This window comes from Seriola lalandi, unplaced genomic scaffold, assembly GCF_002814215.2.
Source record: "Seriola lalandi dorsalis isolate HSWRI2012SDOR001 ecotype SW California unplaced genomic scaffold, Sedor1 jcf7180002054524, whole genome shotgun sequence".
NCBI classification, from domain to species: Eukaryota; Metazoa; Chordata; class Actinopteri; order Carangiformes; family Carangidae; genus Seriola; species Seriola lalandi.
In genome coordinates, this window is record NW_019525077.1 from 356,030 (window position 1) to 380,749 (window position 24,720).

The window sequence follows — 24,720 nt, forward strand, 5'->3', positions numbered from 1 at the left end:
AAAAAAGAGGATGTTTGTATGTAAAAAGTAGTAGTAGATAGTAATAATAATAATACACAGGAAATGAAATTGTGAAATGTAACAATGAACAACAAAGGAAAATGTACAAATGAAATCTGTAAAAAGTAATGTGCAATGGCTCCTTCGCATCAGCATACAGCAGGTCCAGGGTCTCGTGTGGAGAAAGTGGGGAGAGTCTTGTTTAGTTAATCATTTTTATTTTGTGGTATTTTGTGGCTGAAATTGTATTTGTATGCTTATCACAGCTTAATGAGTCATTCATTTCACTGCTTGCTCTCTGAATAGTTGCAGCTGCATGTATGTGTTGGCAGAGGTTTGAAATTCCTGAGCTCCACACCTCAGTGCTACCTGATGCTGCACCTGCTGCTTCAACGTGAATCTGTCAACCATCTCTGTCATGTGCTCCGTAATAGAACAGAGCCAGGAAACTTGTAGAGATGTTGCATGAGCACTGGAGCTTCTGCAGAAGTTTAATCAATGAGAGAATGTGTACATGGTGTGCAAAATTGGTGTGCAAAGGTAGCTTGGATTAGCTTTCCTGGGCAGCATGTGTCATATCTTATCTTTGCATTTCCTCATGTCATGTAATACACACCCACTCCAAATGTGATGTCCTACTTTCTTTCATCAAATCAAATGAAATACTTTTTTAGTAAAATCCCTGCCATCTACCTGAAAATAAGGATGCAAAATGTTAATGTATATAGTTTTTGTCAGTAAAAAGTTGTTATTGAGTGGTAATAAACCCCTACAGAGAAGACTGACACTGCCCTCTCAATAAATGATGGTGACTCTTCTTAATGACAACCAAACCCACAGCAGTCACATCCTGTGCAGTCACATCCTGTGACTGCTGTGTGCATGTTATAAAGTGGGCTTGCTGGCATTTCTACCATTATTCAACATTTTATTAAAGCAAAATTACTGTAAATACTGTAAAGGGAGTTACTGAGTCAGAACCTAAACTTGCTGACCGGTGTCGAAGCTGGTGTGATCCCAATGCAAGATGAGTGTAGTTTGTTTTAGTGTTTATTCAGCACCGACTAAGTACTGGTTGTGCCAATAGAAAAAGTACAGAAAAGACCAGTGACGGTCAGATGTATGTAAATACCAGAACGAAATCTTCCTCAATTTGACTAAACATGCACTGCAAATACTCCCAAAATAACAGAAGTGTTTCCAGCAATGTTTGTGATGACAGTGCACATGAAGGCGTAGTCCTAACCGCAGCAGCCAATGTTGGAGTCTAGACACCGGCCCTTTTCTGCATATCATCTCCTCTTTCTCTCCCTGACCTTCCTGTCACTATCGGAATAAAGGTAAAAAAAACAAAAAAACAACTTTAAACAAAAGTGGTTAACCCGGCTGGGACACACTTGCACACTTGTTCAATGCTTTTATTTCAAAAGTCACAAAGCACTTAACAACATGTGCATCCCAGATACATCACTTTTAGTGTCCCTTGGAAACACTTCTGTTGTGGGGATTTTGCAGCACGTTTGTGTATTTAGTTGTTTTGCTGTTTGCTACATCATTTTCAAACTGTGCTGGGTAATGCTCTCTCTGCTCTGGAGAGCATGAATAAACTTAATGGAACTATCTGGGCCACTTATCTGAAGTTGGTCTGAATGTGGCCCAAGTACATTTCACTCTGCATTCCTTCAGTAAGATAAATGTGGCTGGTAACAAAAACAAAATTTTTCAGCTGCGGCCAATTTCCTTGTTGCAATTTGATAAATGCGGAGGTCACAGTTCCATACATCAATGTTGCCTTTCCATCTGTATTCAATTGCTCCCTTAAAAGTTCAATACAAAAAAAAACTATGTAAGATTAATGGCAAAGCCCTGGGATTACTGGAAGTGTTTGGCTTGCCATTTAAAAACATATTTGGATGACGTCTCACTTGAGTCACATTAAGACCAATACTACATAGTAGAAAGTCACATTGAACCTGGAATAATAGTGGAGCTCTGGCAAAAACATCAGGAGAAAGTGACGACTGTAGTGCAGTATGTAGTATGCAAGAAACCGGAAAGTTTATTTTGTTGAGTCATGACATGAATAGGGAGGCAGATGAGGAAGTGAGGGAGTAGTGAAGAAGGGAAGAAACATTTATAGGGATATGAAACTTGCATAGTTTCTCCAGAATTACTTTTAAAAATCACCCATCATCCCAAGACATATCATGAAAGCAACATAACAAGACACAACTTCCTCAGCATTCATGACATTGAAACATAATATTTTCACTAGCATGTTGCATTGAAGAAACCACTGTTACCTCAAAGCAAAGAGGCCCTGCAATTTAGTAACTTTTGTGATGCTTTCCTTGAAATTGCTCAACAACTGACTCTGACACTGTAAGGATCTACAGCCCTTGAAATGTCCTGAGGTCCCTGAATCATTCAGAGTCCTCAACCTTAAGTGGCTGACTGACACGAGTGCCTCGCTAGAGGTGAGATGAACAGGTTGTGTGATGCAAGCTGCTGGTTTCCCCCTCAATCACTTGATCTCTGCTGCCAACATGTGGCCTTAATGTGCTATTGCCACTCTGGCTAATGTTAAATAAAAAAATTAGTCAGGAAAACTGGCATTATTACCCATCGTTTATGGGGGTGCAGCAACAAAGTAATTAATTAATTAATTTGTAGGTGTTTGCATTTGAAAACATCCGTAGGCAGAGTAAGGACCTTTTCAGTGTTGCTGGACTTCTCAGGAACTTTATGGCAATGTTGGCTGCCGGCTGATTAATCTCTCAAACCTGAAATCTATGCCAGCCTTATTTTGTTTGTCAATAAATCAATAAATAATAAGAGTCAGGAATAAAAGCAGCTAGGGACTCTTTTATAAGGGGGCAGTTGTTTATCTTGCCTCCTCCAAACACCTTTGCAACCTGGCATCTTTTTTGCTGAACTTTTGTGCCAGTTGAGCACAAAGAAAAGAGAAAGATGGAGAGAGAAAGAGGGACAGTCTCACTTGAAGAAATGTTGAGGCGCAGGAAGAGGAGGAGAGATACAGGGACAGAGGGAGGCGATAGTGATACTAAAGAGTGTGTGTGTGTGTGTGTGTGTGTGTGTGTGTGTGTGTGTGTGTGTGTGTGTGTGTGTGTGAGAGAGAGAATCACGCACTGTACTGCATCTCTCAGCGGTTCAGTCTTGTGAAATCGAGTTGATCATTTCCTCCATTCATTCGTGGGATTAGGATGACACTGTGTCATGCGCATAGAAAATGTACAGTTTGCCTGAGCGTGCAGCAGAGAACATTCCTTACACATGGCAACACTGGCTAAAAATAGCTCAGAGGCCCCTCATTCACCACTATAGGATATTTGCTCAGCAGGCGTGGGATCCCCGGTTGCTTGGGTCCAGAGTCGATGTATCCAATCTCCTTGGTTACCTGATACTTACCTGTATATCGTCTTCCTCAACCCTCCTCTCATCATCAGCTCTGTCCTTTGACCTATTTCTTTGGTCTCTACTGCTCTGCCTTTTTCGGCTTCTCTTTTTAGATTTTGCAAATAAGCAGCTGATGGATTTTATCTGGCAGTCTAAGCAGGAAACCCAGCAGGAGGGAAAACCCTTTCACCAACCCAGAAAGTCCCCATTCGCACTCATCCATATGCTTAGTCGCAGAAGTACTTCCCAGTTCATTAAATTGCTTAGAGCATCTCAGATTTAGAGAGAAATTCTGAAATCAGTCTTTTTTTCTAATAGCTCTTTTAGATTTTTTACAAGAATTAGCCACTTCTTCGTTTTATCATTCAATCTTTATTCAGGCAGTCTCATTGAGAGGAAAATCTCTTATCCAAGAGAGACCTGAGAAGAAGAAACAGTCACAAAAACACAGTCAACAAAACAAAGACAGCACAATTACACATTACAAAGAAGTAAATAACAAGGAATTAAGAAAAATAGAAACAAGAGTCATGAAAACATCAGATAAAACTTTAAGAGCCATAAAAAGGGAAATATTGAGACTAGTTTAAGGGCAATTTGCAGTTCATTCCACTTAAAATGGTGGAGAGTACCTGGAACCAGTTCTGCCAACATCAGTGTGTACATGGGGGATATTGAAGGTTAAGTAGTTACTGGATCGTGCACTGTAGATACAATGAGAGAAGAGATGTAAGGTAGTTCAGAAGCTTCAACCGTAGAGCTTTATAAATGAATAACATGAGATGGCTACCGTGTGATACAGAGAATAATGATGGGTATAATATTTGATGATGAGTACAACATTTGACATTTGTGATAAAGCATAGGGTTGCAGAATGTGTTGATAAGGCAGCATGATGATTCAGAGTATCACAGTGAATGACGAATATCATGGTTGACTGAATAATAGTTCAACAGTTGAGAGAAGAGAGCCTGTGACATATAAAATAGTATCATCAGCAAAAAATGGATATTGAAGTACTGATTGGGAACAATTAGGTTATTTATGTATATTATAAACAGCAACAGACCAAAGATAGAACCCTGTGGTAACCCCTTTCTGATGGTAGGCTGGACAGAATTGATCACAATAGATTAAAGCAACAAGTCCTCAAAGCTGAAGAGCTATATAGGTTGTTTTTTCCAACCCTGATACAACCCATAGACGTGTCTGCTGAAATAGCGGCCCTACTGCAGCAGGCATACGAACTTGGTTGTCGGTTACAATAATAAACATGTTGACTGTATCAACAGAGGTGTACTTACTTTCGTCGCAGATACTAGCAACGGTCATGGCTGGTTGGATTTAGGAAAAGATTGTGATTTGGGTCAAAATAATTACTTCCTCAACGTTAGATGATCTTTGTTGTCATGGTTACAATAATAATGTGGTTGACTTTGTCGAGTGCTCATGGATAATAGAAACAACATGAACTGCTACTTCCACATGGGAATCAAGCAGCGCTCTTCTGTGTCATAGCCCTATGTTTTGTTGACCCATCCTTCCGCCCTGATATCAAAACATGGACTTTGCCTCTCTTAATGCTACGTTACCGCATTTCTCCTTTTGCTCCTGTCATAATTACTAATTCCGCTAGATCTCGCCAAACAACAAAACGAAATGATGGGTCAAAATAACCCGCTGCACAAACGACCTATGGGCTCGTTTTTTTACAGGAGGACAGTTGGCTTGTGAGAATTTACATTAGTGTTGATTGTGTTGGGGAAAAATAACTGTGGGATGGCACAACATCTATTAAATTTGGGTTTAATAACCTAGAACAACAAACTTTCTGTTGACATGAGGAATCCAAGACAAGTATGTTGTTGCTTTTGGAAAAAATATATTTGTGTGGTGTAGCGAAAAGCAAGCTGAACAAGAAATAATGTGCGTAGGGCTGTAAGCATGAACTGTGACTAGTGGCCCATGTTGCTCTTTCTGAATTAACTTCCTTTTTTTATGCCAGCCATTTTTATATTCCTCTGGCACCGGCGACAGCCAGAGCCAGAAGAATATTGTTTTCAGGTGTTCTGTCCATCCCATTCTCATGAACTCGATATCTCAGTAATGCCTTGACGGAATTTCTTAAAATTTGGTACAAACATTTATCATTTATGCACCATCTACAAAATCAAAAAAATTCTCTGCCAATTGGACCTTGAAAAAGTCATGCACGCCCTCATCTTCTCCAGGCTTGATTACTGCAACTCTCTCCTTTCTGGAGTTACTCATAAAGCACTGTCTCACCTCCAACTAGTTCAAAGTGCAGCAGCTAGGTTTCTTGCTGGTTTTAACAGACGATATCACATCACCCTAATCTTATCTTTACTTACACTGGCTTCCTGTTAGTTTTAGAATTGATTTTAAGATTTTACTTATCTCTTTTAAAGTTCGCATTGGTCTGGCTCCAAGCTACATATCAGAACTGCTGACATCTTATGGCGGGGCTCTGCTGGTCGTTCCAAAGTCAAGGCTCAAAACTAAAGGTGACCGTGCTTTTGCCATCAGGGCCCCCCGACTTTGGAACGACCTGAGGAGATAAGGCGTGCAGAGTCTGTGGCATCCTTTAAGTCACTTCTTAAAACTCGCTTTTACAGACTTGCTTTTATGTGATGTCTTCTTATTGTCTTTCTATCGTCCTTTATTTTTATCTCATCATATCTTTTTATGAATCTTCTAATTGCTTTAGTTCCCAAACATCCTCAATTTTATTTGTATTGCTTTTATTTCCTTTTACCGTTTTTATGGCTTTCATTTATCCTTATTATCTTATCTATTCTATCTCTTTACAAATGTTTTTATTTGTTTTGATTGTATTTATTTCCTTTATTGCTTCTTCACCTTATTTTTATTGCACTGTTACTTACTGCTTTTACCCCTTTATGCCCTTATTTGTATTCATTCTTTTTATCTCATTCTGTTGCTTTATGTTGTTTTAGTGCCTATACCCCATTTTATTATTCCTATCCCCTTTAATCCTTTGCATCATCTTATATCTTACATTGGTCCTCCTGGTCTCAATTTATGTTGTTGGGTTTTTGTGCTGCTTGGGTTGCTTGCTTGGGCTCTTACGGGTTTGTATGTCGCTGTTTTTGCACTTTGTAAACCCTTTTTTTTAAAGGTGCTATATAAATAAAGGAATTATCATTATCATTATCATTATCATTATCATTATTATTATTATTATTATTATTCGCTAGGACTCAAGGATGAACTGATTCGATTTTGGTGGCCAAAGGTCAAGGTCAGAGGACGTGGAGGCAGACAACCGTGAAGCAGTAACTCTATTTTTTTTTCTTTATTTAAATCCAGGATTGAACCATAGATGTGATGTAATATCATTGTAAAGCCTTTGATGCCAGTTTGTAATTTATGATTTTGTGTTATATAACAAGAAATAAATCAACTATCCTTGACATGTAAAAACTCATTTATGTCTTGGCAAGAAAGTGAATAAGTTTGCAATCAATGCTAAACTTCATTATTCGGATGAGCTGGTTCTTTTTATATTTTTCCATCAGCCACATCATCATCAGCCGAAACAGAAACTGAACTTTCTTACACCACCGTGATTACACATGATTAGTGTTTTATCTTCTTTGCCTTAGGCGCAAAGGGCACTTTTGCCAACGTTTATTTCGCAGACATGTTGACATGTTATATTTGGAAAGGCACATGCAATTAATACCATTATTATAACTATTTTGTGCAATGTCATGGGCATAGTATTGGCTTCCTGCAACTCTTAAATGAAAAGGACCCATCATTTAAGTTATTAGCTACACTTATGCTTTTCCTACTGTAACAAAGCAAAATATCTGGTTTCATTGTTTGAAAAAAGCAGCAACATCTCTCTGCAACAGGATGCAACAGGCCCTGTTAGAAATATCTTTATTCTGAGCTACATGGGAGCAGTCACATATGTAGGTTGAATTAACTTTTCCTCTAACACAGTTCAGTGAATGCTGCGTCATGAAACTATCACAAAAAAATATGGTGTCGGTTGTGCTTCACATCGCTCCCTTGCTTAGTGAACCACTATACAGTGAAATGGATTTCAAGCCCTGATTTGAATCTAATCATGTGCTGCCTTGTGATACCAAAGCTGCTTCACAATAAATCTCCCACAGTTTGGTCGTCTATCATAAAAACTATCTGCAAAGTATCAAGAATAAACTCTAAAATGTACAAGCAGACTAACATTTGTAGATTTAGTATTGTCTCCATTGTCCAACACACCATGGACCCTTTTTACAGATGCATCAAAACATGTTTGGCAAAAGTGCTGCTGATAGCTTAATTATGAGTAACTTTGATTTAGGTTGGCTAGGGATGTGTTCATATCATATGGGATGGACGGATGGAAGAGATGGGAAAGAGCCTGGGAAAGATTTGTGAGTGTTTGTGTAATCGTATATATATAGTATAGTTGTATGATTGCAGAGTTGGTCGTGCGAAGGTTAAAAATACTGTGCATTTGAAATATAAAAGGTTATCCACTACATTTGGGTTTAACTGCACTGATTGGCAGTCTTTGGCTGATGTGATGTGTATTTGTTAGCTTTTTTAGGTATTTCTGTATTATTTAATGCCAAGTCTGATATTTTAGAGATGTTAAACAAAGTTTGAAGTTTTTCAGTTGTAATTATGAAGTTGAAACCCCTGAATGCAGCACAAGGCAAACTGAGGTGGATCCAGGCTGGAGGCATTATGTTTTCGGGTTGGCTGTCTGGCACAAACATTAATTTGAACTAATTAGACCTCGGTGGTCAAAGGTCAAGGTCACGGTGATCTCACAAATGCAGTTTTTGCATTAAGAAATGTGATTTTTCTGTAACGCCTTGAGGAAAAACATTCACCTGGACTCAAAGACAAACCGATCAGAGTTTGGTGGACAAAGGTCAAAGGTCAGTGTGACCGCTTGTTTTAGCCATTAATCAAGACTTCAAACACCAATTATAACTAAACTGCACACAAATGGTTAATATTTGACATGATGCTGGATAAACAGGGATGTAACACAAAACTAGTCTTAGTGGCAGAGGGATACAACCAAAGTGGTAATTCTAGTGTTTATGTTGTTTCTCGGCTCATGTCTAGGAACGGCAGTGTTGGTTGATCCACTTTGGTCCAGACTGAAAAATTTCAGCAGCTGTGAAATTGATTGCACTGAAATTTGTCCCAGAAGAGGAATCCACCAAATTTTCCTATTATTAAGTTATTTATCAGGTTATAAGAAATACTGTTTGCCAAATTATTTATCCTTTTAATATGAATTAGAAATTTTAAAAAAATCAGTTTCCACTCTCATTTTTTTAAACCTACCTGCAAACCACCTGTGCATTTTCGCCTTGTGTTTCACCTTTGTTTTTTATTCTTGAAATTGAAATGCAGAAAACACAAAACTGTTTTTGCAATATTACTTGCAGTGGTATATTACTCACCACTTTTAAGGATAGGATCACAATTTTGTCCACACATTGAAAGCGCATTAGAAGTGGATCTTTTAATGGCCAGTATGAATAGGGGGGAATGATTACATCAATGTTCATGTGGGAACCTGACTATTGTTTTAAGACAGGCTTGAAAAACTGTGAAGCAATCTCTTTAGAAATCAGCTAGAAGCAGGATCTAGAAGCAGAAGTGATTTGTAGTGAGCGTAGTGAAAATGTAAATGCATCAGTAAACAATATCAGTCTGATTATAAATGCAATTTTTTGCTAATGCTATTTCTTTATTTGCTCGTGTTTGTTTGTTTGTGGGGAACGTGACAACTTTTGGATGGAGGGAACATGTCAAAATGGGTTTACACTGCAAACAATGAGCTTTAATGTGATGTGCGAGGCAAGGCGTTGGGCACCAGGTACATTCAACACTCCGCCGCCTTCTCTATCTCTCACTTCTCGCCTGCTCTGAATGATAGATGGGCAGCTTAGCGTGGCTCATATCTCTGGAGCAGGCCATCAGGACACCATGGCCATGTGCAATAATCCCTTCTTTCACTGGCACCCGGCTCAGCATGGTATTACGTACCCTTGAGTTGTCCTCTCTCTCTCTCTCACGCACACACATTAGCGCTCTGTCCCTCTCTACACACGCTGTTCATCACTCAGCACTCAGAGAGGTCACAGAGGCTCCGTGTAACGCAGGGAAGGTGGGGGGTGTGTTGTACTCTTTTACGTGAATGAAATACGTGCATGTGCACTTGAGGGAAATGAACAGCGTTTGTGCTGCTGAATCATGAGGCTACATAGAGGAGGTGGAGTACACAGCAGAGGATTCAGCTTCATTCACAGGGAACAGTGCAAGAACGTGTGCAGCAATGGCACTGTGGTGAAATATTACACGGAAGGCTTGTCAGTGTGACGTGTGAAAAGATGCAACACTTTGTCTGCAAAAAAGAAACAATTTCATCAGCTAGTTTGTAGCTACTGGCTCAGTGATTTATATTTCAGCTTTATTACAGATATGACAGTTAGATGACTCTTGAAGGTCATTCTTTGTTACATGTTCTCTGTTGATCCAATGTTCAGGCTTTCACCAAAGGCTTAATTGGAAGTCCAGCTGCACATTGTTAACTCGTTTTTCAATGGAAATCAAGATTGCGAAACTGAGAAGATTCCCAGCGTTGATGCAGCTGTTCTTGCATGTTGGCCATTTTCCTTCCTCTTGTGGTTTTTTGAAGTCAATACAGACGTATTCCTCAAAGATGTTTTTGAGCTTTTTTCGTATGTTAAGGCAAAGTCAGCAGTCTTAGTTGAAGGGAGCGTGTCTATGTTCCCACAGCCCTAATCCTAACCCTAATCCTAACCCTATATTCCCACAACCTTTACCCTAATTTTCGAAAATTTCTGTGAAATAAAAGTGCTAAGAAATGTGGGAACCTAGGGCTGTGGGAACATAGGGCTGTGGGAACCTAGGGCTGTGGGAACATAGGGCTGTGGGAACCTAGGGCTGTGGGAACCTAGGGCTGTGGGAACCTAGGGCTGACCCCTATTTGACACAATGCTATGCCCTCAGAGCTGTGTTGCTTAAGTATTACTTAATATGACGACTGAGGGGTTACTTAAAAGTCCTCAAGTTTTGTTCCCACTGCACACAGATTTGCTTGTATAGATGTTCACTGCAATTGAATTGCTTTGGAGTGATTATAAAGGCTAAATAATACATGATGGGTGATTCTTCACCTCACAATTTACACAACTGCCAACTTCTGGTGTCAGTGCAGGAGGTAGCAGGATGGACAGTAAGGGTCGGGTTACCCTCGCTCAGAACTAGTTCATACAACAGTTGTCCAGCAACTCCAGCTGTCTCAGTAAGTCGGGTATTAGAAGTGTTTACACCTGATCCAAATGGCCATGCACAAGGCAGAAGGGAGGGAGGTAACACATTTAGTAAGTGGTTTACAACACACTATATATTGTAGTTCTGAATGGATATAGCTACACGTGTTTGCACCCAGAAGAGGCCCACAGGGTAAGGAATGATGATATAGTGTTGAATGACAATAAAGTAAAACAGAATTGTAATAATATAAAGTTTTGAGCATCAGACACATTCTGATGATTTTTTATGCTCCAATTTGACCCTTTTCTGCATTAATTCATGGTGTGAATGTCTTTGTGTGTGTGTGTTTTTTTGACTGTCTTTGGACTGCTGCTGCACAGCCAATGCTGGATTAGCTTGTCTGCTAAAATGTCCTCATATCAGACCTGCTCCTCCTTTTCCCTTCGGGCTCCTCCAGGGTTAAAACCCTGTGCCGCTGTTGGATGAGATCACACTGTTGTATGAGCTCGTGGTTCACATGCATATTTTAGGAGTTAAAAAAAAGACCTTCCCCTGTTGAAGGCATTGCTACATCTATGAGTAACGTTATAGCTGCTTATATTTGCACATATTCTAAAGGTTAAGGGGGGTATCCCCCACACCCCACCTATGATTGCAGCTGAAGACTCTTAATAATTGTGTGTTACTTATCTTTTGTGATGGGGTCATACTAGTACTAAGAAATATTTTGTGTGTCATCACCTGAAATTTTCCTTCCGTGCAGAACAAAGGAGGAGTAACAGCAGACTCACTATCCTGACATTTTTTTATCTTGAATCATCTTTCCTATGTCTGGGGTTTGACAGACTGCAAACAGCTGGGTAACTTTCCATACCTCTAAAATAAAACAGCACACTGCAACCCGCCCTGTCAAGCCTTTCACATATTGCCCTGTTGACCTACACCACGTAGGCAAGTAAGTATTTTTAGGTTTCAGGCAAACCTCGAAGGATACACCAGCCTTGAGTCACTCCTGCTTCCGGGATATTTATTTTAATGTATATATATATATATATGTAGTGGTGGTTGCTATATCTGACCCGTCTGGACTGTTAGATTGTCAGGTGGGTGAAGTGTTGGAGAAGAGAGGCCCTTATTCAGGGTGGTCTTGATTAGGAGAACATACATGTTAAGTTAGAATTAGAATAAATCAAATCAAAATTATTGCATGAATTTGTGCAGTGGTTACGTTTATTCAAGTCAGTTTTAGCACATTACATAAGCACATTATTATAATTCCAACTCAGATCTTTTATTGCAAACAGTTTTTTTATAGGCTTACACACATTCTATGTTTTAATGATTTTTAACTTGTAATTTTTTCTGTCGGTGGAAGTACATTTCAATTTCATGCCACTTAGCGTAGTAGTTTAGTAGTTTTTACTTCAATACATTTATTTAACAGCTTCAGTTTCTCCTAACTTTGATTTTACATACAAAACATGTGACCAACTTTTAACTTATTATGCATTATCATAAATTATAAATAATCTTTTAGAACACGGCTTGATAATTCAAAACTCTGATATGTGCCATTGTGCATATGAGCATTTTTACTCTGAATATGTTTACACAACTTGTTGATTATACTCAGCTCTTATCTATTATATCTCCTTTTTTCCCCTTTTTACCAGCCATGACAGTTGGTGTTGGTATTGATTTCACCAGTGTGGTTGTGGAGACACCTACTGCAGCAGGAACTACCACAGAGACGGTTTTCAGGACTTTGGCAGGTGTTTTAATGTCTTTGTGACTGCAGCAGTTTCACAACTGTGCAAGATACAACCATGACGGCTTATTAGTCATGTAATAATCAAGTACTGAGTTGGACCATCAACTTGTTGATGGGCATTACAGCTGGTTTGATCGCAGTGCAAGATGGTTTCTAGTAAGAACACAATATAACTTTAGTTTTTAATCTTTGAACTTGTTTCTTTGCTAAAGATGAGCTTTAAAATGTTTTGTTAGATGTAGCATGTTAAAATTGTGTTTATCTTGTTGATCAACCTGCCAATCACCCGTCCTAAAAAATAAAGTAACTTATCAGCCTCCTCCAGTGGTGGAATGTAACTAAGTAATTTTGCTGAAATATTGAGGCACTATGAGGGAAATGTACTTTCTGCTCCACTCCGTTACTGTGTGATGCTGATATCTGAGGTGTTAAATTTACATGCCGACTTATGTAAACCTCTTTACTCTGAGTGACATGTTGTTATTGTTGTTGACACACCCTGTGAAGCAGATTCTAAAGAGGCGTGAAAAGCACTGAAAACACTGCGCTTGTGTAAATCATCTTTCCAAAGAAGGATGTCCAAAGAAAAGAAAAAAATACCTCTCGAAAAAATCAAGTGGATCATAGGATTTTTATTTTATCAGACTACTTTGACAATTACTCAAATGCTGTGCTTAGGTAAGACATGGTACTTAACTTGAGTATTTCCATTTCATATTACTTTACTTCTTGTCATTTATCTGACAAGCTTTAGTTCCTGGTTAGTTTTTAGATCAAGATTTTACATCAGAAAACATGTTCAGCTTATAAGATACAACACACTGTTAATGTGTTGTATCAATATCTTGAGGCTCTTTGTCATTCACATAAAACAAGCAAAGATGAGAGTGAAGTCTGAAAAATAAAAACAGACTCCTGCAGCACAACTTCTGTTTTCCTCTTTCCTCTCCCATCAATCACCTCTCGACCCCTGAGATGAACTCACCCCACCTCCAGCAGGTAGAACAGGGAGAATGCTCAGGGGTCATTTTTATACATAAAAAGTAGTTTTACTTTTGATATTTAAAGTGTATTTTGCTCATAATACCTTTATTAAAGAGGGACTTCCTTACTTTGTTCTGCTCATACTTTTACCACTGCTACCTGCAGGGAGTTAAGAGCTAGTATGTGATACAATTTATGTCAGTTGCTTACTTAATAATGTGGAAATATGAATAATCATAAAGATGTTGTAAGATAATTATGGAACTGGGAAAACATGTAGGGACCTGTTGCAAAATAAAGCTACTAAATCAGTTACTTCCCATCGCACTGTTACCGACCATTACTTGCTATACAGCTGAAATCATGTCCATTAATCTACAAGTTAATTGACAGAATCTGCAAAAAAAAATTATATATATATATGTATAAAATTGATTTATCATTTGAGCCATTTTAAGTAAAAATTCAGACTCCAGCTTCTTAAATTGCAAATATTTGCTTGTTTTCTTTAGTGTAATACGACAGTAAACTGAGTATCTGTGGAATATGAAGAGGTCACCTTGAACTTCTTTTTTTGCATTTTATGGATAATCAATTAATTGGAAAAATAATCTGCAGATCAATCAGTAAGGAAAAAAAATCGTAACGTAAACTGATACATAAAAGAAATAACTGTAAATAAACAGTGACCTGCACCTAGAGGGCGTAGAAAAAGACCACACTTCTCCTGAGCAAAAACCTTTTTTATTTCTCGTTGAAAGGAACTTGGTAGAATATTACAGCAGAACACACATGACTGAAACAGCTGCCATTTCACGTAACACAGTACAGGAAGAAGGATGTAGTTCAATCTCATGTGTAATATTATATATAGTATAGTCATATCAATAGAAAAGAAAAAAACTATTGCTCCCAGATGTTTTTTTTTCATATGGCATTTCTCTGCTGTGTTGAAGTGGGTAAAGTAAAATTCAACGAGAGGTTTACACACCAAAGGAAGTGGGACAATGAAAGTGACATTTCCCAAAGCATGGGAACTTTGTGGCTTTTTTATTAGGCTGAGAAGTAAACTTTAAACTTTTTTTTCCATTACAATATAGAAATAAAACTTGAAACCGCTCTCAAAAATGGATAAATACCATCATACAGCAATCAGAGTACGCAAAAGAAAAGAACACAAGGCAGCTCCGCGTAAGAGCAAGCATGCAAAAATTATCATATTTTAAAAAGGAGCATTAAAGACAAAATGTTGATGATTGCAGATGTTTATGTTCACGTCTTATGGCAACTGATGGAAAGCCAATTTATGACAAAACATGGTAAAATGGGTGGACTAAAATGAGGGGACAACTCGATGCTCTGTAAAGTGAACTGGAGTGCTGAGTGTTTGCTGACAAACTACTTCAATGAAGTTGTTTCTAGAAATTGCTATAACATACTGTGTTATCAATTTGTTGTACTCTTTTTAATTTCCTCTAAGGAATAAAAGAAATGTTAGGAAAAAAGCAGGTATGAAATATCACCCTGGACAGTTGCATCCAAGTTTAGTGTTTTAAATAAGCCACTTTAGGCAGCATTATCTAATAAATGTCTCATATTTCTAAGACATATTTCAATATATCTCTTTTGAAAAATAATTCTATCTATACTTGATCTTTTTAGTAAGTAAATCTCTTCCAGTATATATTTTTTTTCTTTTTTTTTCTTTAGGTATAGCACCCCACTGAGGGTTTTTGTTTTCCAAAAGCACCTAATTTTTCTTACAATCAGACTGAATATTACTTCAGTCATTAATGGTCTGAGTTCAGGATTAAAGAATCCAAATGGTGCACCTAAAATAAGTCAACAAGATCAGTTCCCTTGAGACCATAGCTCAAGCCCAGCAATATTAAGCTTTAACTTGAAATATCATGAGCAGTGCTAGAGGCCTGAGCTCACCGCATCCTCTTTGACCTAAAGGTCACTGGGGTCAAATGTGGCCCTGCGTCACAAGAAACGTCATCAGTTGCCACAGACGTCTCAACTGCAACGACTGGCTGACCAAATCTGCACCCAGAACCTCTTGAGGATGATGCACAGGCACAGGTAATGCTGATATACCCCGAAATACAGATGTGACTTGCCAGCCCTGAAACACAACAAGCCACGTGTGAGCAGGCCTCGCCACACTTCAGCTATTGGAGCAGGAGGTGAGCAGCACCTGAGGGATGCCCAGGAAGGAGGAAAGGAGGGGATGAAGGAGGAGGGGAAGTCATTTGGACTCATTTGGATTGTCCAGGGAATCCAAATAAGTCATGTGCTTGTAACAGATCACCTTATGGGACCTCGCTGGGCTGAGAGGATGTCCTGGGTTGCCAGGGATGCCCCCTATAGCTGAGACCGTGGCTCTGGGTGTTGTGGGTCTGTCTGGGCAAGCCGTTTGTTACAGGTCACTTCAGACAACAACACACACAGCCATGGTGAGTGATGCAGGCACTCTGTTTCACTCCCACTCCGCACCTGCTGGTTTGAGTATGTCACACGTTTCACACTTCCTTAATATCATCACAAAGACTACAGGTCAGCACCAGGTGAGCTCTTACTGTAGGATATCAACCAGGAAGTGAGACTGGTAACCTACTGCTGCATGTGTCTTGAGCACTGTCAAACTTAATTTGCTGGGCTACATGTGTGAGGTTATCAAATGGACAATCAATATATATGTCTATATATATCTATATATATAGATATATATATAGTTAGAAATTTTTTTATCAATGGGGAATCTCTTACAGGAGCTGATTACTGCAGTCCGCACTCATTTAGCTATAACATCCACCTAAACTTTAGGACATGATTCTCTTATATAGACAGTAATTTCTCAGTCAAATATACTTTTTATTTTACTCCGTTGTTTTAGCATTTTAAAGTTCGATTCGTCATGCACAGAATAGTCGTTCCTCTCCCTCTGTTTCTCTGTTTATCTCCAGACTTTGCATCATGTTGTCAGCTTCACCACGAGTAGCCAGCTCTCCATCAATCGTCGTCCACGTCGTCGCCCTCCGACTCCTCTCCGGCTCTCCTCTCATACATCTTATCGCGGTGCCGCTCCTGGATCTCTTTCATTTCCTCGGCATAGCGGCTGAACGCTCCCCCAAACTTGCTCCACGCCTTGAAGGGGATTGTTATAGAGTTTCTATAACTGGGCTTCACTTCGCTCACCCGTAAGAAAACTCCGTACTTGTTGGATCCCACGTCAAAGAAGAACCGCTTGGAGTCCACCATGATCGAGGTGCCCTCCGGGAGCTCGCTATAGCCCCCGGCCCCTCCGCCGCCGGCCAGCTCCTCTTCATCTCCTCCGTAGTCGTCTATCAACTTGGCCAAAGCGTCGCGGAACTCTATTAAGCCCTGGGCCGGGAGTGCGATGGTTTGTCCGGCCTGCAGGCCAGCCCCGGGAATGCCACCTACTCCGACTCCGAAACCGGGGCCTCGGTTGACGGTCTGCCGGATCCGGAGAAACCGACCGCGTTGGTTCTCCTTAAGGTCGAGGTAGTATTTTCGGTTCTCACGCACCAAGAACTCGCTCTTCAAGGCCCGTCTAGGCCCGGTGTCATCCCCACCGGATGACTGAGCGATCTGCTCAGGGGTGCTAGGCCCAAGCTGGGCGTAGTGCTCTATGAAATCCCCAAGGTAGTCGCGGAACTCTGCCGCAACTGACATAGAGAGGGTCAGCCGACTTTTTGAGCCCCCGGCGCCGACCTCGGCGATTTTGATGAACCGGCCTTTAGCGTTCTGCTTCACATCAAGGTAGAAGCGTTTGTTCTGAATGTCCAACCGCTTCGAAGCCAGCTCCTGGGTCTCCGGTTCCCGCTGGTAATGTTGGAACCCGCCGCCTCCTCCCCCTCCGCCGCCGCTGCCGCTGCCGCCGCCGCCACCGCGCTCACTGCCACTGTCCCCATCCGCCATCTTCGCCACCAGCAGCCCGCTTCTCTGCGTATCTTTGACCCCCACTCCCCCCCTCGCCTTGCTCACCGAGCTCGCGGAGGAAACCGGACGCCGATTGCTGGGTTCTGATTGGCCACTGCTGCTGCCATTCACAACATCAGATAGAAGGCTTAGTTTTCATTCGCCAATTCCCTGCCTATCAACAAAACGTAACCACCTTCTGGGTGACATTCGAGTACATATAGTATTTACAATCTATAACGGCTCTTAGTGTAGGTATTAACGTATGTCTAACCTATATCTCCACTGGAGGGTTCGTCCTTTGCTGGATTTAATGTTGGCATAAATAGTGTCTTGATACAGTCAGTTCAAAACTATTAGTATTTGGATAAATTGTGAGCGCCCTTACGCTGAAATTAAAGAGTTAATCCAGAAAGCGGCCTCCTGATTATGTATTTTGTACATTTTTGGGATGGATGCCCCTGGAAGGACACTCCACACACACACACACACACACACACACACACACACACACACACACACACACACACACACACCGCACTCATAGTCCCGCCTACTTGTTGGTTTCGTGCGCAAAGGCAGGCACGACGATCTCAGGGTGGGGGATGGGTGACAGCTCTGCAAGCCGCTTGGCGATTGGTCGAAACCGAGATTCGAAGTAAGAACGCACACTATGATTGGCCTTCCAGACTCCCACGAGGGGTCGCATGCAAAAGATTTGCGAAAGGGTTTATTGTTTCTTTGCTTTCGGGAGCCGAAATTGTTTGCTATCTACTCACTTCTACAATCAAATAACGACAAGGAAAAATGGTACGTTGGCTTCGGCTGATGCTAAATGCATTATCGGGGATGTCGTTGCATTTGTATTGTAATTATTGTGCAACTGTAGAAAGTGCTGTTTTGAATTTGAACTGAGGAAATTCGACCAGAAGCTGTGTGGTTAAAAAGCTCGCTAAAGCGCTAACTGTCAGCTAACAGGTTAGCATTAACATTAGCGCGAGAAGTCCGAGTTTTGTTGCTTTCCAGTCAAAGATAACTTCATATTTTTATGCGACGAGTTGTTCGGATGGTTGGTCTTTTACAGAAGTGGAGTGCATCACTAGAAATATAAACTCTGATTCATATAAAAGTGTTATTTGACGCAGTGTTGCCTCTGAAATGTGGATTAGCAACCATTAGCAAGCTAAGTTTAGCTATTTCATTGGCTTAACGGTCGGTTAGTAGATCATAAGTCTTTGATAATTGGTCTGTAATCAAGGAGAGCGGAGTAAACCCGAGAGGGTGATTTCTGTGCACCTTAGTGAATTCGTGAGGCGAACTTTTTTCCTGTTGAAATTCGTGAATGAAAACTTAAAAGCTGACCGTCTTAAAGCGCCGCGTCTGTTTTCTATTTGCCGCGGGGTCGGAGGCATCAGTCCGCTGACAGCGTCTCATGTTTTTGTCAGAATGGCAGGGTATTAGCTTGGTCTACTTAGTCAATTAATTGTTACTCTATGCATGTGATATCTGGCAACCAGTATTGTTGCCGCCTTCGATTTGTTATGTTTTATGCTGGATTGGCGGGAAAGCATAACAGTTTAGCCGGGCATCTGTAACGTTACCCATAGAACCGCTAATGCGGTGCGTTTAATACCGTCCATCTGATTTGTTGAATTACCTTTTTTGAAATGTATCCACCTCATGCCCTATTACTTGGTTTTGTTAGCATCTTTGTCCGCAAATTTGAAATTCTAAAAAGCTGTTGTTGTGCTTAGTTTGTGTTATATTCCTGCTCAAATCCAAACACCATAACCTCACACATCTGTGCCTTGGTTTTGTTTCTGTTACTTATCTGATTTCATGCTCTTAATGGTTTCCTGTTGTAACTTTCTTTTACAACAGGCTGGTGGCAAGGCAGGAAAAGACAGTGGCAAAGCCAAGGCAAAAGCAGTGTCGCGCTCCCAGAGGGCTGGTCTGCAGGTAAGATTTTCTATCCTCATGTGGCAGTTTGTGGCTTATGTACCATGCGCTCCTTGATGACAGATAGTTTTTCCCTTTGTTTTACTTCAACCACTGTCTTGTGTCTGTTTCCTGTCAGTTCCCAGTGGGTCGTATCCACAGGCACTTGAAGACTCGCACAACCAGCCACGGTCGTGTAGGAGCCACAGCAGCTGTGTACAGTGCTGCTATCCTTGAGTACCTCACTGCTGAAGTAAGCATTCCTTTTTTTGTGCACATATGTGGTCAATGGTAGCAGTAGATGTCACATCATGCAATGTTTCTTTTTGGGATGTTGCTTTTTGCATTAATGTGTATTCATGGTCATTTTTGTTTTCAGGTACTAGAGTTGGCGGGTAATGCCTCCAAAGACTTGAAGGTGAAGCGTATCACTCCCCGTCACTTGCAGCTGGCCATCCGTGGTGACGAGGAGTTGGACTCCCTTATCAAGGCAACAATCGCTGGAGGAGGTGAGCTGAAAGTTTTGTTAACAGATGAATTTTTCATTTTTTCCATCTTTTATCTAGCTTTTTTGTCCAGATTGCATAAGCATTATTTTGTTCTTTCTGTGTGGTTTCCTGATTCTGTACTACACATTTCAGGTCACAGCTATGCCTGCGTGAAACTTTTCATCTCACCAGTTTTGTTTTTGTTTTCAGGTGTCATTCCCCACATCCACAAATCCCTCATTGGGAAGAAAGGCCAGCAGAAGACTGCATAGATGCCATGTTGACCAGAAGTTTCGGGGCTTGGGCTTTGATCGGACCAGGAGTTCACATTTGTTCTTTTTTATTATTAATATTATAGCAAACGAAGAGTGATTGTTAGGCTTTGTGTTGTTATATTTTCCCATAACTAGAAAAAAGTACAGAAAACCCCTTAACGACAACAAACCCTTTGTATGTTATTGTAGAAAGTTTGACTGGGGAGTTCATGATTATTTCAAATGGTGACAGTGAATTTGTTTGATTGGCCTGGGACTCTGTAATGTTTTATACTGAAAAAATTGTTAAACCATTTTTTATATAAAAAAAAAAAACTTGTTTTGTGGTTATTTTCTTGAAGTTACAATATTTACTATAATAAAAGTTTTTAAGGAACTGAGTTTTTTTGAACAACAAATTAGGTAACAACAACTAATGTGAGATGGTGCTTATTTTCCTTTTGACTTACTGTAATCTTTTGAACTGCACAAGAATAGTGATGTATTAAAAGTTGAATTTTTTACATCAAACTGAAAAATGATTGGAAAAAAAATCATTACGACTGTCTGCTACAGTGTCTTGTGTTGGATGTTTAAAGCAGTAAACCTACATGTTTGACAGTGTGACTCTTGGCTGCTGTGACCAGGTGACACTGGTCCTGCAGTTTTAATGTCACTGTGGAAGAAGTGTCCTGTCGTTTGTCAACCTCATATCATGACTGGATTTAGTTGGTACCCTGCTATGTGGAGAGGATGAATCAAAGATTTTAGATCTGACAGATTTGAACCACATCAGTGCTTCACACCTTTACCTCCAATACCGAAATGTCCCTATACCTAAAGACCATTACAGTTTTCAAGTGAAGAAGTTAGAACCTTTTTTAAAAGCTACGTGTTCAGGGAAATGACTTTGCATATTTTATCTTTGAATAAATACTATTTGCATGTTGTCCATGGCTCGGTTTGAAACCACTACTTGAAATTATTTTTGCAGTAATTGATTTTGTAAGTTTTATATGTAAGGTGCTATGACTGTCCAACAATACATAAACAAAACTGCAAAATGGGTTTCAGTTTTGTTTTTAAATATCTACATTTTAGATAGAAATTTTAGATTTTTTGAAGTCAGCAGGAGAAGTTGGTGTTTTGATAACTTCAAACAGCATTGTTGGGAGTTTTTGCCCATTATAATGTAGAGTGAATTCACATTAGTTCACACATAAACAAAATATCTCATGTCTCACAGACTGGCTACAGATAGTTAATGGTTACAATTTAAGACTAGTCTTTAAACAAATCATCGCTTTATTTACATTATTGTCACATAACTCATCACTTTCTCATTTCTAACAGCCTCACCACTGAATGGTCATACATATTTACAGCCTACCAGGAGGGGGAGCCACTTGATTTAAAATAACATCTTCACTAAATGATCACTAAGAACTAATTGAAATGTAAAATAACATATAATATTCATGTAATATATAATATTCTTCATTCAGCCAACAAGATGTGCATGTTAAAAATACCTCAAACTGCAAAATGGATGTTTACAAAAATAAAAGAGTCTTTAGGAAAAGCTTAAAGCAACATATAAAGTCTTTGATTAATTATAAATTCAGGAAAAACTTCAGTGTGTTATGATTTCTATCCTGTGCTGCTGCTACTGTTAAAATTCATACCAGACACGCTCCATAAAAACCATCAACAAAGCAAAGCTTCATAAAAAACTTTATTTCACATTAAAACTGTATTAATTTCAACAATTTACAATCAACTGGAGACGTGAACAAAAGAATGTAATAAATGGATGAATTGAATAATGTGTGCAATTTACAATCAACTGTAACTGACAAATTAAAAATAAAAGTTTGCATAATAAAGAGAGGTGGATAAATCTTATTTAGTAGTAAGTATAAAATTATAATAGAAATGTAAAAAATAATACTTCATAGCTTAGCCAAATATGGTTTCTTCTGGCCCCAAAAAAGATGGCGACGTCCATTAAGCCAAACTAGAGGCAGTTCACAAACCAATGAGTGACGTCACTGCAGTTTGCCACTTGGTCCAGAGTTCAAACTCTCAGGCGGGACAGTCAGCTAGCCGGACTCCGTAAAACTTCAACAACATGGAATATGATGAATAATGAGGACTAATGCAGCGTTTCGACGATTTTAAACTGATCACAGAGGCACGAGGAACAGATGACTCTCCACTGCACGCGATGTAACTCCTTCAGCATCTGTGGGGAGATTAAATGTATGGACTCTATTATTAGATTAGATTAGATTAGATTAGATTAGATTAGATTAGATTAGATTAGATTAGATTAACTTTATTTATCCCACAACTGGGATATTCATTTACCACAGCAGAAAATAAACATCTATAGAATAAAACATCTATGGAAATATACAACAAAAATATAACAAATATACACTAATAAATACAATATACACAATACACACGATATGTACATGAAAAAGTGCAAGTTTTTTTTTTATGTGTCTAAGTAAGTTCATTTCATCTCTCGCCGGTTATTGCCGACTCAGGAAGTAATACAAGAATTGTTTGCATGTTTTAGATATTGAGAATAACGCTCGTGTTGGTAATGTCACATGTTGTGTGTGTCCCCCCCGACTGTTTGTGTAGTGACTGTTGACCTTATGGCGGCCCTGAGGTGCAAGACTGAACACTTCACGAAACACATTAGAGCAGTTTCTGTTTTCTACAGAAAGAGTTGAAGAAGAGGGAAGAGACATCCTGTTTTCTGGTCCAGAGCACAGACTGTATTAAAAAAAAAATGGACGTCAACTCCGGGTCTGGAAAATGAAGCCAATGCAGAAGTTCGTTAAACTTGCTTTCGATCGAATGACCATCATGGTGACTCCACTGGTTGCAAAAAGAAGTCCGATTGTATTTAAGTCTATGGGAAAATGACCCTACCTGTCACTTGATTTGTTACATCAGTAAACGTTTTCATTATGTGTTTATGGTCTGAAGTTTTTGTTCAATACAACATGATGTTCATTTTTCAAATGAATGTCCTATTTAAAAAGGTAATAGACGTTAAAGCAGAGTGATCTTAGGGCGTGGCTACCGCGTGATTGCACACAGGGGGACCTGCCTGTTAATCCGGACATGAGCTCAGAGTGACGTGTCTGACATTTGACTTGTTATTGTGTTTTCAGTTCATAAAGTTAGCTCCAACATGTTGTCTGCCTGAAACTGCATTCAGTTGTTCTGAAAGACACTCAGAGGAGTCGGCGGTTCAATTTTTTCCGGTAATTACATTTTGTTTTAAGCCTATTTGCTTTCAGTCAAAGCCCAATCGAAAGGTGAATTTAATCTAACGACGTTTGGTTTGTGTTTCCCCACATGTGACCCAGTTTAAGTGATCTGCGTTAGTGTAATGCGCAGCGTTAATGTAAGTTAATACATTGTCCATCAAGACATCGTGATAGTTCAAGTTAAGATTACGTGATGTATAAAAAATGCGTAGACAAATATTTGTCATATAGAAGATTGATCATTTGATACTGAAACCAGTCCTCAACTGAAGCAGACATTCATGCACCTGTCCTGACAGCTGATCGATATTTGTGATTAACTGTAATCCACCGCATCTTAACTCAAGTGTTTGTGTTGTATTGTCATTTGAAAGGTTTCGACACTGCGAAAACTGAGTGATCTGTGCCAACAGAAGGAGGACCTCATGTACAGAGCAGCCCGTTTGTTTCCATTCATCTGGTTGTGGAGAAAGGAGACTGCATGGACATCCTTAGTTCTCTAATGTGCTGTGATGATGATGATGGTAGAAAACCACTCCCAGTTCAGCTTCCTCTGATGAAATGACAGACCAACTGCTGATGAGTTTGTTTAATATTCTCTGTCTTCACTATTCACAGGTTCAGTTTCTTACCTGAAACTTCTTTTCTGCTGTTGTTGACAGGTGATGGTAGCAACACTTTTAAGATCAGAATTTATAAATATTAAACTTTGATTAAGTGATGGATCAACTCTAGCACTGTCACCGCCTCCACAGGTGAAAGTATTTACCGATTAACGTCAGCACGTTTCTTGATCCTTCATTGTCAGTGTTGTCGGACAACATTTAAATATTTCTAGTATTTATGTTGTTGATTAAAGCTAACATAGAAAAAGTCACACAGTGCTGTACGTGTTACTATTGTTAAAATTCATACCAGATGTGTTTTATAAGTTAAAGCAAGAGCTTCATAAATAACTTTATTGGACATTATAAACTACATTAATTTAAACAATTTACAACACTGGAAACATGTCTAAAAGAATGTAATAAATGGATTAATTAAATGGTGTACAATTTACAATCAACCATTTAAAATCTATAAATAGTTGTGGATTAAGTTAAAGCTGAATTTCGCTGTCATATGTAAGTTTGTTTAATAAAAAGAAGAAGGTGAATCAACAGTGCAACAGAATTTTTATTAACAAGTATAATAATTATTCATCATGAGTTCTAATGTGTGAGACAGTTCATATTTATTTGCTCCAGTAACAATCTCCCTCTAAATAAGTGATGCTGTTGGAACAGCACACTGATATTAACTA

The 24,720-nt window shown here is 39.4% G+C and overlaps 2 protein-coding genes across 2 annotated transcripts; one reads left to right on the forward strand and one right to left on the reverse strand.

Annotated features, from left to right (window-relative positions):
* Nucleotides 1-14,221: 14,221 nt before the first annotated feature.
* On the reverse strand, nucleotides 14,222-17,467 carry LOC111660947 (transcriptional regulator protein Pur-beta). The gene has a single exon (XM_023414390.2). The coding sequence runs from the start codon at nucleotides 17,442-17,444 to the stop codon at nucleotides 16,515-16,517; it is 930 nt and encodes a 309-aa protein (XP_023270158.1). The 5' UTR covers nucleotides 17,445-17,467; the 3' UTR covers nucleotides 14,222-16,514.
* Nucleotides 17,468-18,098: 631 nt separating this feature from the next.
* h2az2a (H2A.Z variant histone 2a) lies at nucleotides 18,099-21,074 on the forward strand. Its single transcript, XM_023414305.2, has 5 exons — nucleotides 18,099-18,254; nucleotides 19,326-19,403; nucleotides 19,522-19,635; nucleotides 19,762-19,891; nucleotides 20,081-21,074. The coding sequence occupies exons 1-5, from the start codon at nucleotides 18,252-18,254 to the stop codon at nucleotides 20,140-20,142; spliced, it is 387 nt and encodes a 128-aa protein (XP_023270073.1). The 5' UTR covers nucleotides 18,099-18,251; the 3' UTR covers nucleotides 20,143-21,074.
* Nucleotides 21,075-24,720: the final 3,646 nt, after the last annotated feature.

Coding starts and splice junctions, on each gene's coding strand:
- h2az2a (XM_023414305.2), top strand. Junction 19,636..19,761: donor TTGAGTACCTCACTGCTGAA/GTAAGCATTCCT, acceptor TTTTGTTTTCAG/GTACTAGAGTTGGCGGGTAA. Junction 19,892..20,080: donor GGCAACAATCGCTGGAGGAG/GTGAGCTGAAAG, acceptor TTTTGTTTTCAG/GTGTCATTCCCCACATCCAC.
- LOC111660947 (XM_023414390.2), bottom strand. CDS start 17,444: ATGGCGGATGGGGACAGTGGCAGTGAGCGCGGTGGCGGCGGCGGCAGC.